The sequence below is a fragment of the Hesperophylax consimilis genome, chromosome 14 (assembly GCF_061612785.1).
Source record: "Hesperophylax consimilis isolate HC1 chromosome 14, BYU_Hcon_1.0, whole genome shotgun sequence".
In the NCBI taxonomy this organism is placed as follows: domain Eukaryota; kingdom Metazoa; phylum Arthropoda; class Insecta; order Trichoptera; family Limnephilidae; genus Hesperophylax; species Hesperophylax consimilis.
Window position 1 is genome coordinate 31,691,491 of NC_142849.1, and position 18,971 is coordinate 31,710,461.

The 18,971-nt window shown below is 33.9% G+C and overlaps 1 protein-coding gene across 1 annotated transcript in view; it reads left to right on the plus strand.

Annotated features, from left to right (window-relative positions):
- The first annotated feature begins 173 nt into the window (after positions 1-173).
- The window catches only part of LOC149418195 (uncharacterized), a 128,040-nt gene continuing 109,242 nt past the window's right edge, over positions 174-18,971 (plus strand). Inside the window, exons 1-3 of the mRNA XM_089639905.1 lie at positions 174-224; positions 7,916-8,083; positions 13,426-13,620. Coding sequence (XP_089496031.1) covers positions 174-224; positions 7,916-8,083; positions 13,426-13,620 — 414 coding nt within the window. The remainder of the gene's footprint in view (positions 225-7,915; positions 8,084-13,425; positions 13,621-18,971) is intronic.

Below are 18,971 nucleotides of genomic sequence, written 5' to 3' on the forward strand. Positions count from 1 at the left end.
GTACTACAAACATGACCACCGGCCAACACTGGATCAAAAACGGAGTTCCATAACCTCCACTAAAAAATAATAACCTACACGAACTATTCGTGTTAGGAAAAACACCCCGCGCCCTTTTTGAAAGATAAGAATAACTTCTAATCACATGATTAACTCAGATTAAAACACCTTAAATGGCGAGTGACTGGATCCTCGAGCCGCTGGCCAAGCAGACCGAGGAGGAAGTGCCCATAAACAAAACTCCCTCTTCTTCCTTAAAAAATATTGCCAAACTTAAAAAAAAACACTAGACAAAATAACCCCAATTAGGCAAGAACTACACTTGTCACAAAATATTTATGTGACAAATATAATTTATAAGAGTTTCACCGTAATTCCTCGAGGTAATTGTCGCCACAACACAACGAATAAGTACTCAAATGATATCAAGCATTTTCAATATAGTCCTTCTTTTCAAAGATTATATACACAATAACCAGCAACTACTTGCATCCAGTACTTCAATTCTTTTTCTTTTTTTCTAAACAAATGCAATCGAATTTACCAGATTCTTGCTATTGTTCTAAATTTCAAATTGTTTTCCAGCAAGGTGAGAGATATGTAGGAACTGAAAAAATGATATTCCGGTAGGAACTATGCATATAGTTATTTTAAAATCAAATATCCTGGTATGTACCTGTAGTGATTGTAAATTATTCACACGTCTATCTACCTTTTGCCTAAACAAACCTACACTATTGAAATACATTACACGTGCGTATTATTCAGGACCCAGTGCAAAGCATACTTATGTTGTCACCCATCACAATTTCCGTGGAGATAGGCATTGGAGCTAAATTGCTCGATTGGGTTCTAAACCCTAAGAAACATATCTACTACCTAGGAAAGACATCAAAAAAGTATTTTATGCTTTATGTCATTCCCGTCTTGAGTACGGAATTCTAGTATGGGGATCTGCTATAGTAAATAATATTAACCACTTAGATATTGCTCAGAAGAGCATTATAAAAACCATACTAAAATTACCCATCAGAACCCCCTCAAGAGATATTTTTAAGTGTTTTGACATTCTAAATTTAAAACAAATATATGCCAAGAATATTTTAATACATCATTTTAAAAATAGAAAATCTCCTAATGAAACTCGGATACATGATACAAGAGCCTCACAAAGGGATATTCGAGATGTTCCAAAATTCAAGACAAGTTTTGGCCAAAGAAACCACATATATCTGGCAATCAAACTTTACAACATCCTTCCTCCAAGTTTGAAAAAGATAGGAAAGATAAATAAGCTTTGGGAAAAAATCATAACATGGGTGAAAGAAATTAATGCAGACATACTAGAAAATGTATTAAAAACATCATAGAAACTAAATAACAGAAAATCAAAGAAATCTACCAGTCCGCCTCAGCACAGGACTACCTAGTGAGGAGGACTAAGAACAAACAGATGAAATATTATAGATTATCATATACTGTAACTCTCGTCAAACCTGTAATTAAATAGACACTAATAAAAAAAATAAAAAAAAACCACAAGAAAAATCAATATAAAATTTCTCTTTTCTTCTGGCCTTCTTACTCCTACAACCAAACCCAGATGAGAACTAGATTGAATGCGAACCATTCGGTCAACGAAACCAGGAAAAATATGTAATTTTTCACAATCCTGAGCTTATATTATCGAGGCTTCTGACATAACGTTGTCATTTTTTGCCTCAACAGGTTTTCATTATAATCATCAAACATACTAATTTTAGTTGTCTGTAATGATGTGCATAATGTGAAATATTCCTGCATAATGTTTTGCGTAAAATTATTCACTTTCAATGAACTTTTAATTTTCAAAATTTGAGCCTATTGTAAGAACCAGTAGATAAAGTAGTAGGTACCAAAAATATTTTATTTTGATACTAGCTGCACTTCCCGGCTATGCTCGGGCTTTATAAAATGAGTTTTTCAAAATTACTAACATCTCTGTTGGTGAAAATGGTTATTAATGTTGTGAATTCTAATAAACTGGGTTTATTAGAATTTGAAGTTTTTGAAGATGGAAATAATAATATTTTCAAAAATCAAAAATGGATTTTGTGTATGCATTTGATTCACTTCATCATGCCATGTCTTTCTCGAGCGTCCCCGACCGTTTACTTCTACGTCATATAATCTCACAACACTCCTTTCTTCATTCATCCGCTCTTTTTATCCAAACAATCTAAGCATCCATTTCTTAATCTTATTAATTTCGCTTTCATCAGCGTTATACCTACGCCTCGCTTTATCTATTTCTTTCATGTCTTCGTCGGGTGACCTTGACTTCTTGTACCATTCCACCATAAATTCTGCTTACACATGTTTCTTTGTTTCTCACGTACGCCTTATTTTATCACACATAATTATTTGATTCACTTGATCGTGCCATATCTTCCTCAGGCGTCCAGAACGTTTTCTACCATCCACTTCCACTTCATAATGTAATATCCTTATCAGCTAAACAGACGGTGCGATCCAGTCTGTCAAATCATCAGCGAAAAATTATGCACAATTAAATTTCAAGAAAAATAACGAAAAAATTATACGAACTGTTTTATATTAAAAATGGAAACAAATTAAATTAAAAAAATAAGGAGCGTTTTCACAAAGATTTGAGCTTTGAGATTTGAGATTTGATATTTGACATAGACATATGAATATTAGTAGACCTGCCCTAAGTGATTAAAAGCGTATTATCCCCACTCCCCATACCGGTTCCATTGGAACCGGCTGGGCTGGCGTATGGCCTCAAGTGAAATTTGAAAAAGTGACGTCATCATTCTTGTGCGAACTATGGTCGAGGCATCATCGGTTCATTTTACGAAATAACACGGCAAAATGTTGACTTGTACTATGAAAACTTGTAAAAATAGATGTGAAAAAGAGAATAAACCCAATTGTCGTATTACATTCCATATATAAGCATTATTTTACTTTATTTTAAGCATATTCACATCGTATAATATAGATCAGTTTTAGAAACATATTATACTATCATATCGAGAAACGTCTGGACGCGAAACACAAAGCTGGTTGGTTGCTGGGAAGTAAATTATGAACATTTATAAAAGTGTCTTAACTAAATACTTAAACTAAATATTCGACTCTGAAAATACAACCGAATTTTTTTGCCGAATTTGGACTTCGCAAATTTGTTCATAACGTGGCGAGTAATTTGCGCTCGCATGTAAAAATGTCTATTCATTCCAAAGCAGATTTTACTTTTAAGAAGTAAATGGTGATATTATAATGCGAGATGCCTATTTACTGTCAGATTGATTTATTGACGAATCACAGTCAGCCTTACGCCCTTCGTTCTTCAACAGTTGATTTTACCCCTCGCCATTATCTTCTCGTCTATTAATTCCTATGTCTGTGATATTTGAGATTTGTGCTTTTAGCTTTAGGCTTTGACTTTCAAGCGTTGAATTTTGAGCTCATTCTTGAGCTTTGAGCTTTGTGCTTCAAGTTCGAGCTTTGAGCTTCGAACTTTGAGTTTTGGGCTTAAGCTTTGAGATTCGAGCTTTTGGCTTTGAGCTCGAGTTTTGTTAACCATAAAACTGAAGGTTTGTCAATAAAGTCGAAGAATGTTATGTCCCCGTCGTAGCACAAGACCGTGTTGTGTTTTTCAAAATCGGATGGCGAGAGTGCGACCGTAACGATCCTCTTATTTTGAGCTTCAAGTGTGCAAAATTTCATCACCGTATATTATTATGTCTACTTTAAGAGGTGGAAATAGGGGCTTGGGGTGGTTTTATAAATTTTATTCAAACATTGACCTTTCTCCTGTTTTGATTATCAAATGTGCAAAGTTTCATTAATCGCGGTAGATTTGCATAGCAAAAAAACAACATCTGACCACTCTTCTTTTCACAGATAGACAGCTGAAGTCCCTAGCGTTGCCCGGGATTTATGTAGTTTTTTTTCGACATTGGGTTGCATCGAGAACACCAAATTTTTTTTTTATAATTTTGAATACCATTAAATCTGGTTTCTGGTAGGAAAAGAGGATGAAGGTAGTTTTTATAAATCTTATGTAAAAAATAACATTCCCATTATTTTAAATGTCAAGTGTGCACAATATCATCAATCTCCAAAAAAAATTACTTTGTTTAAAAACAAAGCTACACTGGGAGACTTTATATATACATATTTATAGATAATGATATACAGCTGATGTCTTCAGCAATACACATGCTTTATACACAATATTCCGAAATCAGATGTAGATACACAGTAATTTTTCTCGTAAATTTCATCGAAAAGTATCAACATAAGGGGTGAGGAAGGGGGATGGAGGGTGATTTTTCAAAATCTCATGTAGAAAGTGACCTTCTCCTTGTTTTGAAAGTAGAGTTTGCAAATTTTCATCAACCTTGGGATGAAACAAATCAATGGACACTGTAATGCTGTACGGAACGTTGGCTAAATAAGGATGTAGCGCAACACGGCACAACACCCAAAAAATAAATCACTACAAAGCTATTAATATTGTTTTAGTATGTAAAAATTTTGGTTCTTTCCAATTTTGAAAAGGTTGATTTATGTATTACAATATGTTAAAATCCCGAGTCACTGTGTTCATACTATACCCAACCCAACCTAGTTCAATGAAATTTTTTGAATGAGTATGTTTGGTTCAGGCTTGAAATAAAGGATAGTTTTGGACGAAAATAGGCAAAGCTGTTCTCATACATATACAATTTTTAACTTTCCTACATAGAAAAGCCTGTGGTATAAATTATTTTTACTAGATTTTTTTTCGCTTAAATCATATAAAATCATTAGTAATTGGAAAGTTAGAATCAGGATTAATTAATCATTAGTTAATCATTTATTTACCATTAGTTTATCATTTTTAAAAATTTATTTCTTATTCGTGAAGACTGAAAATTATTTCCAGCATTACTCGACATAGCTCAAAAGCCGTGAATATTCAAAACCCACCGAAGACGATACATTTTCAGATGATATTATTAGAACTTAGGCCAATTATTTATCTCGGAGACTATAGTAGTACTTCTATGATTAGTAGATCTTGCATCCGAAACATATGTTTCTAATTATTTTGTATTTAAGAAATTAAAACAAAAAAAAACAGAAATCATAACAAAAGAAATCCAAATAGTCGAGGACTTCGTTACGCTCTACCAAAAAAGTATATATTTTTTAATCAACAAACAATGTAGTTTTGTTCAAGGAAAATACAAATACGTATGAAGAAGTGCTAGAGAGATCAATATCTTACGAGCAGCACTAACGACACTCAGATACTATCATTAGGCGAAAAATAATGAGAGGAACACTAAAGTATCGTAATCATTAGTGATACTTTACATTACAGAACTAGTGTTTCTTATATACGTGATAGTTGTTCATTTTTGTGATTTGTATTTATGAATGTTAAGGAGTATTTTTTTAGAATAGTGTTGTATAAGTGATATGGTGTTAAGTTTGTTGTAGATTTCGTCATTGCTATTTTTTACAAGGATTTTTTTCAGGGGGTTTTGATGAGTGATTTTATTTTATTGTCATTTGCACTGCCCCATCCAATAATATTCTAGATTAAGTATTCTAACTGCGATTGGCAAAGAGCCATGAAGATCTTTAATAAGTTTCTTTAGTAAGGACATTCCTGATGGTTTTGAAGAAATTACTTAGATTTTTTTATTTTGATATTTTAGTAGTTAATATGCTTAGTCCATTTTAAATTTTGATCAATGTTCACATCTAGATAAGTTACATGGTCAACGTTTTCCAGCGATGAGTAACAATTATGACAATAGCCATTTAAGTAATGGGAGCAATGAATTTTTAATTTCAGGTTTCCTTCCAAGTTTATGTATTTTTTATTATTTGTACTGTGATGATTTTGGTTTTATTGGCATTGAGTGTAAGTATGTGGTGGTTTATCTTTTTTATGATATTCTTATATTCTTGTTTAGTGTGTCTTCTGATTCATTTAATGTTTCTGCCTAATAATTCCCATTTATCAGAAGAAATGTGTCATCCGTAAAACTTATGATTTCACCTTCACATTTTATCTGTAAAAAGTTATTCATGTTAATTAAGAAGAGGATTGGACCCAGAATACTTCCTTGAGGCATTCCGAGGTTGACATCAATAAATATACTGTTAAGTTTTACCGCTTATTTCACAAATAACTACAAATGTCAGTTCTTTATCAGTAATCCTCATATTTTCTTGGTTTTCTAAAAGATGTAAGTGATTTATAAGGTCGGAAAATATGCCAATATATTTTTATGTGAGTCTAGAGATTTTTATATATGCATTTACTAAGGTTATGGCGTTGGATGTTCCTAGATTTTTTCTGAACACAAATTATTTCTGTGATAATAGATTTTTTGATGAGTTGATTTTTGATCGTCGTTTCTAGGATTTTAGAAAAGTGTTTAGATTTGTAATTGGTCTATAATTATTGATATCTTTATGTTAACTTGATTTAAAAATTGATCTGATAGTTTTTTATTATTTTGAATTGTGATGATTGTGGAAACGTACTTTCCGTTATGGATATATTTAGTAGAAAGGGTATCGGTTCGACAAATTCGTCTTATAAGTATTTTTTTTTCTTTATTATATTAATTAATCAATTTACAGATTATAATAATGTATTTTAATTAAGATAATCCATAACAATAGTTTTAATTGGTTTGTTTTTTTAAACATTTTTCTTCTATAGAAGTTTGTGCTTGTGTTTAAGAGTGTTGAGCATCAGGATGAAGAATATTTAATGTTTATAATTATGATTCAAGGAAATTTGAATATTAAATAATATATGTAAATGAACAAAAAATAAAATTTATAATTGATTAAGAAGATAGTTTCGTCTTTGGTATTTTTACACTAAACTTCTCTTTAATCGCTTTTAGTAGGTGTTTATCGTTTTCGATTGATCTGCTGCTTTCAGGTAGACTGTTGAAGTATTTTTTCCCTAGATAGATGTAATGATGTTGAGAAAAAGTATTGTTACGTGTAAATATATGTTTGTGACGAGTACGATTTTCAGTTAAAAAGCTGTGATTTTATTTTTCTTTTATTATTTGAATTATGATGTTTTTTCGGACAAGATCATTAAATTTTAATACTTAAAATTTTTCTAAAATTAAGTGTGTTGGATAATCTCTTGGTTTTTTCAATGTTTTTTTATAATTAGACGTTGTACAATTTTAACAGGAAGTAGATTTGTTTTGTATGCAGCTCCCCACCTGACCAGAGCGTATTAGATATTTGATTGAACTAAATACCGATGTATACCGATGTTCGATTTTTATATGAGAGGAAATTTCGAAATTACAAAAATACATAAATTAATTTTCTTATTTTGTTGACTGTACGGTTGATTTGATCCTTCCAGTTTTAATTGTTTTCATTGTGATATTTACCAGATGAAGACGTTTGTTTGAATTTTGATAAAATTAGTGTTAGATCGTGTTTAGTGGTTGGGCTTAGTGGAAGTTTCTTCCTTTGACAATTTGAGTGTTTGTTAATGTTCGGGTTATAGTTTTGAGGTGTACAGTTTGAAGTTTACAATTTGAGGTTTTACTCATTAAGTAACAAACCCAAGGAAGAAATTTACAGAAAGGTTATCCAGTCACACATAAGTTAAATTAAATAATGAATGGTTACGACAAATACACGTGAAAATAATGGAGAGAAAAAAGAAATAGGACAAAACAAAAGGTCATAAGAAAATTAACAAAAATCATAATAACGTATGATTTTTGTCAGTTTCGATAAACCTTCTAGTTACTGGGATCAAGACAATAAAAAATCATCATATCTCAAGGCTTCATGAGTATTGTGTTGTATTGTCCCCAGCTAAGGTTTAACATGCACAATATTGTATTGTCCCCAGCTCTATGCCGTCCTCTTATGCCTGATGGACGTGCGCGAGGCCTGGAAGGGCGGCTACGGACGGGTGAGGACGTTGCTGGGGGTGACCCACGTGCCTCCTGCTGCCCCCGCCCTCCCCCTTCTCCTGCTACCCATGCTGGCTTGCACGAGGACGCAACAGCTTATCCTGGTTAGCTATACTATTTATTAACTGATTACTTTTGGCTGAGGATTGTGACCACCATTCTGATTTCCATGATGCGTATGGCTCCTCCACTCCTCGCGTTCGAGCAATTGATATATGATTTTTTTTTTATTTCTTTATGTATTTAACGCCCAGAGAGTTTTTACATGTAGGTGGTACAATTTCGATGACAGACAATTTTGAAACATGAGAAAGAAATAGTAAAAATAAAATTATATTAAAAAATAATGTATGCAAGAAACAAAATTAAAAAGAACAAGAACATAAATTAAAAAATACAGCGATTTGACTGGTTTACAAAAATACAACTTCCATTTAGGAATGGTGTTGAAATAAGTATTTTACGTGATCCACAAAATTCGCAAAGTTAATATTAAATATGTCGACATCACCTAAGTATTGGTTTCCCATAGTGTGAAACCGTTGTATTGGGGAATTCGCAGTGGAATAGTGTATTTTGTCGTGTTGTTATTGTAGGTATTCGTAAGTTTATGAGTTGTAGAAGTTTGCGGCAGTCGAATTTAGAGTTTAGAATTTTGAATAAAAAAGTTAAGTCGTTTATTTTACGCCTGTATTCCAATATGTGTATTTTTAGAGTATTTAATAAGAAATGATATTGTAAGTCTTTTAGTAGGATATTTAATTTATAATTTAATTAGTAATTTTGTAAGAGGGAGACCAAACTACTCAGTTGTATTTAATTATGCTTCTAACTAGATATATATAACAGTTTAATGGCTTTTATGGAGTTAAAGTTTTTAGTTGTTCTTAATACGCAACCTAGTGTTTTCATGCCTTTGTTTACAATTTGTTGGATATGATTGGCGAACCTAGTTTTTACTTAGATATATGATTTATATAGATATATGATATCACTTGAGCTATTAGACTTGAAATTTAAAGATATAAAACGACAATTAACGAGCCATGTTGCTGATGAATCAAGGTCTCTCCCGAGGTAAATGATATAAACCGTCATAGTAGAGCCACCTATCGGCACAGTCGCATATGAATTACAGGGAACTGCATACAAAGGTGGGGGAGTTTTCTTTAGGGTTGCGACGGAATGATTGGATCGGCCAATCATGGTCAGATAGAGAAGGAGGGGGCGCGACTTTCTGACAGAACAAAGGGAATTACGTGAAAAGGGGTGTGTTTAGGCTTTGATTTATATAGTATCGACCTTGGAAATATTCCCACAAAATAAATAGGTGAACGAACGGGGCTAGAGTCAAGGTTGAATCACTTGACATCTTAGGGGTTCAAAACCTTTTTTTTTGGCATAACATCACTCGGATGAAGCGAGATTTGGTGGCAACAGGTCTGTTACTCGAGGTTAAAAGAACTAAAGGGGTTGTCGATTTCAGACACTTGAGAGTGTTGATTTTGGGAAAAATTCGAACATGGTTTTGCGTCATCTAGTCGGTAATAACCGTTATCGAAAGTACTTAATTTTATACGTGGCTTATGGAAGACGAAAATACATTAAAATTAATGTATAAACGTTTGGCAGAGGAATTACGACCGAGTACATACGAGTTTGTTATGACGGGTACTTGAAACCTCTGATTAATGTGAGGTGAGGGGAGAGACAAAGACAAAAGATAGGCGTGTGACAGGATCATTAGGGCCAACACCCATAATTGCAGAGAGGAATCGTGAAAATCCAGTAATAATTCTTGGAATAAAAATGGCCGGAGAGATAAACAGGCTATCAAACCGATGCGGTCTCAGACAAAAGGCAAGGGGTAAGCGACATGATGTGTACTGGGACATTTCAACTAGAACAAGTACCGAAAAGACCTAAGGAGGTTGGAATAATCAGTGAAAAGTGTGATTGTTATACTAAACTACGAAAAGTGAAGGTGAATAAATGTGCAATGTAAGAGACGACCTTACGCAAGGGATTTATCATACGGAGGAATGGGAATGTTTGTCAGAAGTGATCGATTCGGGAGGTAAAGGGAGGGACAAACGTGTACACCATTTAATTCGACAAGAGGCGAGTTGCAAGTTCTATTTTCACACGGAAGAAAGAAGACTGAAGGTAGGCTGTAGGAAATACTCACAAAAACGGAGAATCAAAAGGAAAATTTTGACTAGTTACGCGTAAGAGGGTGCCTTAGCGCACTAAAGGGAAGGTCATCAGAACACACATCACGGACCAAATAGGGGCGCGAAAAAAATTAAATTAGAAGAAAGGGTCAATTCTGACAGATTAGGAGACACCTACCAGGTGAGGCGAACTGGAGAATTTCACCAGTGCGGGCCTGTGCTGTGAGACGGCAAATGCCCGTTTTTTTTTAGAAACGCAGAAGTATAGACCCGGTAAGTTTTAAGTGACACCGGGGATATTGCGCAAGGCAGATAGGGCCGTGGCATTTCAATAAAGCTGAGATTGCAATGACAAGCGTAGTTAATTACTATTATAAAACATCGAGCGCGGGCACAAATCGGGGGAGTTCGTCACAAGTCGCCGAGGACCTTTAAGGAAGTATACGCGCCGCGTTACGAGGAATTATCACTTTGGTGAATAATTCTGGACTTCAGAGATTTTCTGGTCAAAAACATACAGTTCAATTCAGTGTTTGAAGAAATTAGACTCAGTGTCCTTGACGTAATAATAAATTCAGGTTGAAAAGTTTAATTGGTCTAAATGAATCGTAACTAAAACTAATAAACGCTAAAATTTTCCTTCTCGAGTAAAGAAGAACGCGAGTTTTATGTTTTAAATAAAGTCACGGATTATAAATGAATTGTAATTAAAATTAATAAACGTTAAAATTCCTTCTCGAATAAAGTTGAACGCGATTGTTATGGATTCAAATAAAGTCACGGATTATAAATGAATTGTATTAAAATTAATAAACGTTAAAATTTCTTCTCGAATAAAGTTGAGCGCGATTGTTATGGATTCAAATAAAGTCACGGATTATAAAAGAATTGTAAATAAAATTAATAAACGTTAAAATTTCTTCTCGAATAAAGTTGAGCGCGATTGTTATGGATTCAAATAAAATCACGGATCATAAACAAAAGAGTGTAACCAAAAGGTAATAAACCCAAGATATTCTTCTCGGATAAAATTAAACGGAAGTGATAAAATCTTTAGTTGGGGCTTTAATGAAGCCTCGGATTAAAGTCAAATTATAACTGAGATCTATATACCTAAGTATCTTGCTATCGCGCGTTGGGCCCGATCGAAGCCGGGTTACAACGAAAAATTTTCAATAACTATGAGGTTAGGGAGGGAAGATCGAAACACATTCATTACAGCGAATAAAGAGGGTAATACAATCAAAATTACGAAAATAAGATTGAGGATGTCTCAGGTAGAGGTAAAAATATTATGTATAATCTCAGGATAAATCTAGTGATATTCGCGAACACCCCGCCCAAAATGGCAACGGTTGTGTAAAACCCAACCTGGATGTTGTTATTTAGCGGATAGGGGCTTGGTAAGTGTTTTTCTTTTTCCCAACTCAATTCAACCAAATTCCCAGGTAATCTTGGAACGCGCGATGCTGATATTTGCCGACTGACAGTTACTACTAATCCACTTTAATATGTACATAAAACCAACATGTCAGTTTTCAGGATTCCCCGACAAGATCAATATTATTACCCTCAAACCTTACCTCATTCCCAAATTTACCCCTCGACTTTAAACTTCATAGTTGGTTAATGTCTGATAGTGTCGCTGCAAATCCGTATCACACAAATACGGACTAGACAGAAGGATTTTTTTTCTCACGCTATTACGTGAGAGGGGTTGCCAACGTGGACGAATCAGGCCAACGGAGCGCTGGAGAACTACTCCCTCTAACGGGGCCGTGTAGAGTCAAGGGCGCGAAAGTGGAATGAAAATTATGAAGCCAACTGGTAATGAACGAGAACATGGCCTGCAGTTGGGGCGTTTAGGATGAAGGCACTTTGGACGTCTGTGAAAATCCACGTGGAGGGCGGCGGCGTAATATTTCGTGGGGATAAGTCCGCAGCGCTATCACATTATCCAATGGTGTCGACCGAGAGGCTGATGTAAGCCAACTGGAACGCTCCCTTGGCGGAATTACAGCAGCTTCTTTGAGGTGAACTGTAGGTCTGACGGCACGTGGGAGATTGAGCTTCATCAGGCAAAACCTACACGACACACTTTTCGCGTTAGTATCATGATATGGGATGCAATTAACTTCCCCATCTAGACTCAGTAAAGTAGTTCGTCCGGAGAAATGGGCGTTGGAGCGATTTCGGAAATGGCGTGATGACTTAATCCACTTTCTCTTGGACGTGAATGGATCCGATAGGTCAGGGTACCTTTATGAAATGGGTCGCCAGCTATGGGGTATAGTCTAGCCACGTTGGAGTCAGCGTTTGATTTCTGATCACCATCCACCGTTCTCGTATTTGGTCAGCGGAGGAGCCAACGTAATTTGCAAAAAAAAAACATTTCGATCATATAGTTTACCCTTCCTCTCCCCCCCCCTCTCGTCCCTTCCCTATAAAAGATTAAGTATCGAATAACAAAATTAATATATGTAAAACAGAATGGAGGCGACCCCGGAGCTGAGATGACGAAAACCGTCGCACTATGCATGTCAATACCATACTATACTAATTTATGCAATAACGAAACTATTTCATGTCCTCGGATTTATTAAAGGTAGGAAAGAGCTTAAAAGGAAAGGTTTACAAGCGATTACCACTGTATAAGAGTTAGGCGTACTGCAGGTGTCAGGAGTAGGCTAAACACGCGGTCTTGTAAGAAAGTTTTAAAATTTCAATGGTAAGGGGATCGTTCACTCTAATTTAAACGAACCAGGATTACCACAAATATATGCATTAATAGCCCGTTCATATCTCATATGAATTTTAAAACCAAAAAAGAAACACAACGCTGAAAAAGGGGCATTATTGCGAATTAAATCTTAAGATCTTTTGCCGTATGTTCCATGCGGGGATCGAAGGGCTTAGCTAGGGTTTCCTCTTAAGGTAGTCCTTCAAGGGCGCCACCAACAGCTTAGGAAAATCGAAGGACAATGACCAGGATGTTACAACATTTTGCAGATCAGTCAGGAGAAATAATCATTATTTCAACATAGGTATAAATGTAGAAGGATGGAACCATTACATTGCCAAACAAATTATACCTTTTAGCTTTTACAGGAACGGCTGTAGTAAATTAAGAGGTTTTAAGTAAAAACAAAGGATGAACGATTGCGATCTTGGCGATTATTTATTATTGGTTTCTTACTAATATTGGTTCATAGCCCATTTCCCTCATTTCTTATATCCATGTAACCAATCTAATATAAATTTGTCTTCTCCAGGTCTCCTGTAGCCTTGTGGTGGTCGCTCTCAGCACAGTTTGCGTAACAGTCACGATAGCAATCCTGCAGGAAAGGTCCTTGCGGGGAATGGAAACACGACTTCTACTGGAACTGCAGGATAAATACGGTCATGGAAGCACCAACAATCAATCCAACATGATCTTCACGCAGAGCATGGACTACGTGCAGTTTACGGTGAGTGAGCATTATATGTATCATAAATACAACTTGTATATCCTTCCAATTACATAGGACGGTACCACCTGTGTGCGGCCCTTTTTTCGTGCTATTTCTGATATAATAGATCGGAATAGTTATGATTCCAGGTTTGACGTTTTACGAAGGATTTAAGTACTCAATCTTCGCAATAGCTAAGTATCTTAAATAACTGGAAAATCTTAGCATTCATACAAACAATAAGGAACTTGATTGAAAAAACATTACATTTTAAAAACACATGGATCAACAGTCGCTAAAACCGTGAGACACAGAAACGCCCAGTGATTGGTCGGCGGGTTCTGAGAGCACTTAAATAGTTACCTTACTTTGCGTTGCGAATAATTATGTTTCAAAAGAATTCATGTTTTTTAGAAATTTTGCATAATTCGTTTTTTTTTTGTTTTGACCCGAGTGGGATTGACATTACTGTAAGCCAGCAAAACCGAAGTAGGTACATGTGACGTCATGCATACCTCGTCAGATTTCGATCGTTTTGGCAGGCTTAAAAAATGCAAACCTTAAATATTAATTCTATTATTAAAGAACTTTTATTTTCATCAATTTTATCAAATGACTTATCTCAGGATTTAAATTTATTATTTAATATTGTTTTAAAACAAAACTATTTTCAATTCAATGACAATATTTTCAAACAAAAAGATGGTTTGGCAATGGGTGCTAGTACCAGCCCTTTGGTCGCGGATATATTTATAAATAATTTAGAAAACAAGATTTTTAACAGCGGTGCGTTATTATTAAAATATATACATTGTTGGAAGAGATACGTGGATGATGTATTTTGTGTGTGGACAGGTACATTGAGACAACTTAATATTTTTCTTAATTTCTTAAACAAACTCCATAAAAACATAAAATTTACCGTAGAGATTTGCCAAAATTTGAGTATAAATTTTTTGGATTTAAATATTTCAATAATTAATAACAAATTTGAATTTAATATTTTTCGTAAAAATACATACACAGACATTGTAATCCATAACACCTCAAATCATCCATTTTCTCAAAAAATGTCTGCTTTCCATTCTATGATTCATAGACTAGTTAATGTACCCCTATCTCTTAACAATTTTTCAAAGGAACTCAATATCATTAAACAAATTGCAACCAATAATGGATATAACACCAATTTAATTGAAAACATTCTTAATAAAAAATATAAGAATAAATTTCTTAAATCATACATCTATCCTGTACAAAAGGACGAGAAAAAGAATAAATGGAGGAAAATTATGTATTTTAATAATAAAATTTCTAATTCCTTAACAAAAAATGTACCGAATGAAATTCTTCCTGTATTTTATGCAAATAATAAACTTAAAAATTACATATTAAATAATAAAGACAGAGATTCAAAAATGAAAAAATCTGGAATTTATAAATTGAAGTGTAATGATTGTGGTTTCTTTTATATAGGAAAAACTTCGAGAAACTTTGAAATAAGGATTAAAGAACATATGAAATCTTTAAATAATAACAGTTTCTCGGAGTTTGCCAACCATTTGTTGGAAACTAGTCATACTTTTAACTTCAATACTGGAATAGAATTAATACATTGTAATGTCAATGGCATCCAGTTAGATAAACTAGAAATTTTAGAGATTAGAAAGAGTGTGAACGCAAAATTGAATATTATTAATAATCAAAAATTATTTTTAAATGACCCAATATTAAACCTATTCCCTTTGTAAATTGTTCCATATTGCCTCTCTTTCCCCTATCCGTTTTATCTTTTCATTGTTTTTGTCTATTATTTTTTAATGACACCATTGTCTATGTCTATTATTTATCTATTGACACTATTGTTTACGTCTATTATTTATAATTAGTTTTATCAAAAACCCTGAAGAAGTGAGCGTTGCTCATGAAACATGTTGGTAATTAAACAATAAAAGTGGTTAAAACGAAGTATTTTATTAATTTTTAATTAAAATGGTGCCACAAAATAAGTTTGCTGAGTTAGAAGAAGTGAATATTCATTATTATTTTTTTAAATTGACAGGATTCCCTTATTTTAAGAGAAACATTTAAAATATCTGACCCATATATGACGTGTACAACCAGCGGAAATAAATTGCCACACTGCTTGGGTGATGCTGTGAGGCAGATTTAGGTAGAAATAGTAGAAATTTATGAATTAATGTCCGTTCATTCTTGTCCTGTTTTATGGAGAATGCGCAGGAAAAACAACCCGTTCTTCTGCAGATAACATCAACAGTGTAATTAATTAATCAGCCGAGTTTATCTCATGTGCACCTCAAAGCTTCTTCTAAGATGAAACTTTATCATAATTTTTTCAGATATCCCTCAGAATCTATTGAAGAATATATCAAAATGTGTTGACTTGAACACTATCTCTCATCTTTATTAGCTTATAAAACTGGACTTTCATCTTATCTTCTTTACGTCCCTAGTGTAGTGGGGCATTTGTAGAATTCAATTCAATTCATTTTTGCAATGCTTTCAGTAGAATCCTGTCTCCCAGTTTTATGGGATTTTAAGAAGTCATTTATTTTAAAGCCTTTTCATTTTATCCACTTTGATGTCGACACTATCTTCAAAGCTTACTGAAAACTTGTATCTTGTACTAGAAATACCGCGTTAAACTGATGCCATTTATTTCCCCGTGGAATGATGCAATTTGAGCTAAAGATGATGGAAGAGATTCTTGAAAAGCACTAAAGAAAATATAGTCGAATTCATACGGTGGCAGTGTAAGTAGCATGTTCTGACATGATAACATGATACGTGAAGAGGCGTCTTGAAAACTACAAGTCGTCACTTTTGATAACTTGATAATATCAACGTTCTTAATCATCAAAGACTTGGAACTACGCGTGTAATTTATTATGAAAAGCTTTCAACACTATTACCATTAGAGGTACTCGTGGATTTAAAAAATAAAATTAATTTTCAATTTTTTATAATTTTTTTGTTCCCGATATTGTTTTACTCATAAGTTGAATAGACAATTTCTGAATAAATAATTATATTTTATGTGGGTAGAAATTGTAAGAAATACTCATTTAACGAAATGAAATACAACGAATTTATATGAACGTTTAACTCACTAAGCAATCATTTTAAGGATTTTACATAATATGATATTTTATTAGTCATTTGTAACGTGTTGTTAAAATATTGAATGTACGAGGACTGCTAAATTGCTGCGTTTGCATTAATTTGGGTTGATTTGGAGGATAGAGAATAAATTATCCAATCCTTTTAATCAATCCTTTTAATTAATTTATTTTCGTTTTTCTAAGACTTTTTGTTGTTGTTTTTAAATACAAATTTCATGGTTTCGTGAACGAATGAATCTTGGAAATGAAAAATTACCCACTTCCCGAATTTCGATCGAGCAGAAACTCGGAAGATAAGAGACCCGATATCGATGACAATGCTTTCTATCAACTTTTGGTGGCAATCACGCGTTACATTCGGGCATATATTCATTCTGAATTTGGATGAATTTACAACAGTTAATGTACGAAATTAGTGTCGGTCCCACCCAATCGATTTTGCACAGTTTTTAGCGCGATTAATTTTAATCCTTGGGGAGAAAGGTTCAATCCTCAGTCAAACCATTTTTTTTTAAATTCAAGAGATGTAGCAACTAGGTCGAACATGAAAAATAAATGTATTATAGTAAAAAAATGTTTTTACTTGTTGATTTAAAAAAATATATATTTTAATATATAAGTTACAATTTTAAATCAATTTTAATTTACATTAAATCGATTAGGTTTAAGTCGAATGTTTTTTTGTTGCTAGATTCATCCAATGTCTTTTAATCGAAATTAAAAGTGACCGCGTCAATAATAAACGTGTTTAACTTCTTGATTAAAAATCCCGCATTCCATAGTAGAGTGTACCTTTGAGAAATACTGCAACTAAAGTTATTGATGGCATAGAAGTACGGAAAACTATACCATATTGGAAAACGCGGAAATCAACGACCCTGAGTCGAAATTGGACTATCGTAAAATGGAATACCCTCAATCTGTACAAGATTCGGAGTTTGACGTTGTTAAGTAATTTAATTTATTGATTTATGAATTTAAACGGGCTTTCACATGATATATGTTTTACAAATATATATATGTCATTCATATGTAATATTTATCTTGTAAAAGCATGAGGTAAAACCATGTATGATCGTGTAAGAAATGCGGAGATCCGCATAGAATGCAAGTCTGATGTAAGCGTAATGAGTAAGATTAAGAAACGGACGCGCAGATGGTTTGGGCGAATAAACGTAGAAATGAGTATTAGGAGACATATGACGTTAATGTGAATGGTAGAAGAATTCGGGGACGCCCGAGAAGTATATGGTACGCTCAAGTGAATCAGACCGTGTCACGAGTCAGAATGTTGAAAAAGTATGTATGAGACGATGAATGTGAATAAAGCATGAAGTGTATGCCAAGACCGAGTTCTTTGGCGGTCCGTCGTCTGCAACTACCCCTGCAGGGAAACGGCGTGATGGTTAGTTAGTTTGTTGCAACCCCCACTTTGAAAATCACTGTTCTATCTTCACACTAGTTGACCACTGACTCTGTTCATTGTATGAATGTTTTGCATCACCCTGCATTCCTTCACATTCGTATTATCCGCAGTCTGTTTGTAAGTTTGTGATGTTTCGTAAGTCTGATTGTTGATTCAGCTTTTTTTAGAAGCGGTGACGCGACTGCTACATACATAACTTTTGGTTCGAGACCAATTTGCAAGCGATCCGTCACTCTCACACTTGCCAGAATTTTTATAACGGAATCCCATTTGAATTTCGTAATCATTGTGAAACACAGTTTTGTATGGAAATACAGGCCCAAATTGACCTTTAATTTGGATCACGAATCATGCCCACAAGGCACTTCATATTTTATTATTTATTTTATGTTCTAAGGAGAAGACGTCTCAAACTTACAACGAAACGTTATAATATTCAGACTGGGAACTTCACATATTTCGCTAGAGAATAGTACCTACAATTTCCATTTTCCAATGCAACTTATTGTGATCTAACGTACCTCGTACCTGTATTCTCTCATCTTGATCTGCCATGTTTACCAAACGGAAATAGATTTTCACAGGTCAGTAAGTACTCCGGTAAATCTGCTTTAAAACGTAACTAAATTTTGCCAGGTCGGGAAAAATTTTACATTTTTGTTCGAGATTTTATTTCATAAATTCTTGAAAATCGTTTTTGCTAACATTGGGCTTATATTTACTCTCTGCGTTAAATTTTTCTTAGTAATCCTATGTGGAATACGTATATATTTTAGGGGATTAAAGTGTAATCGATTCCT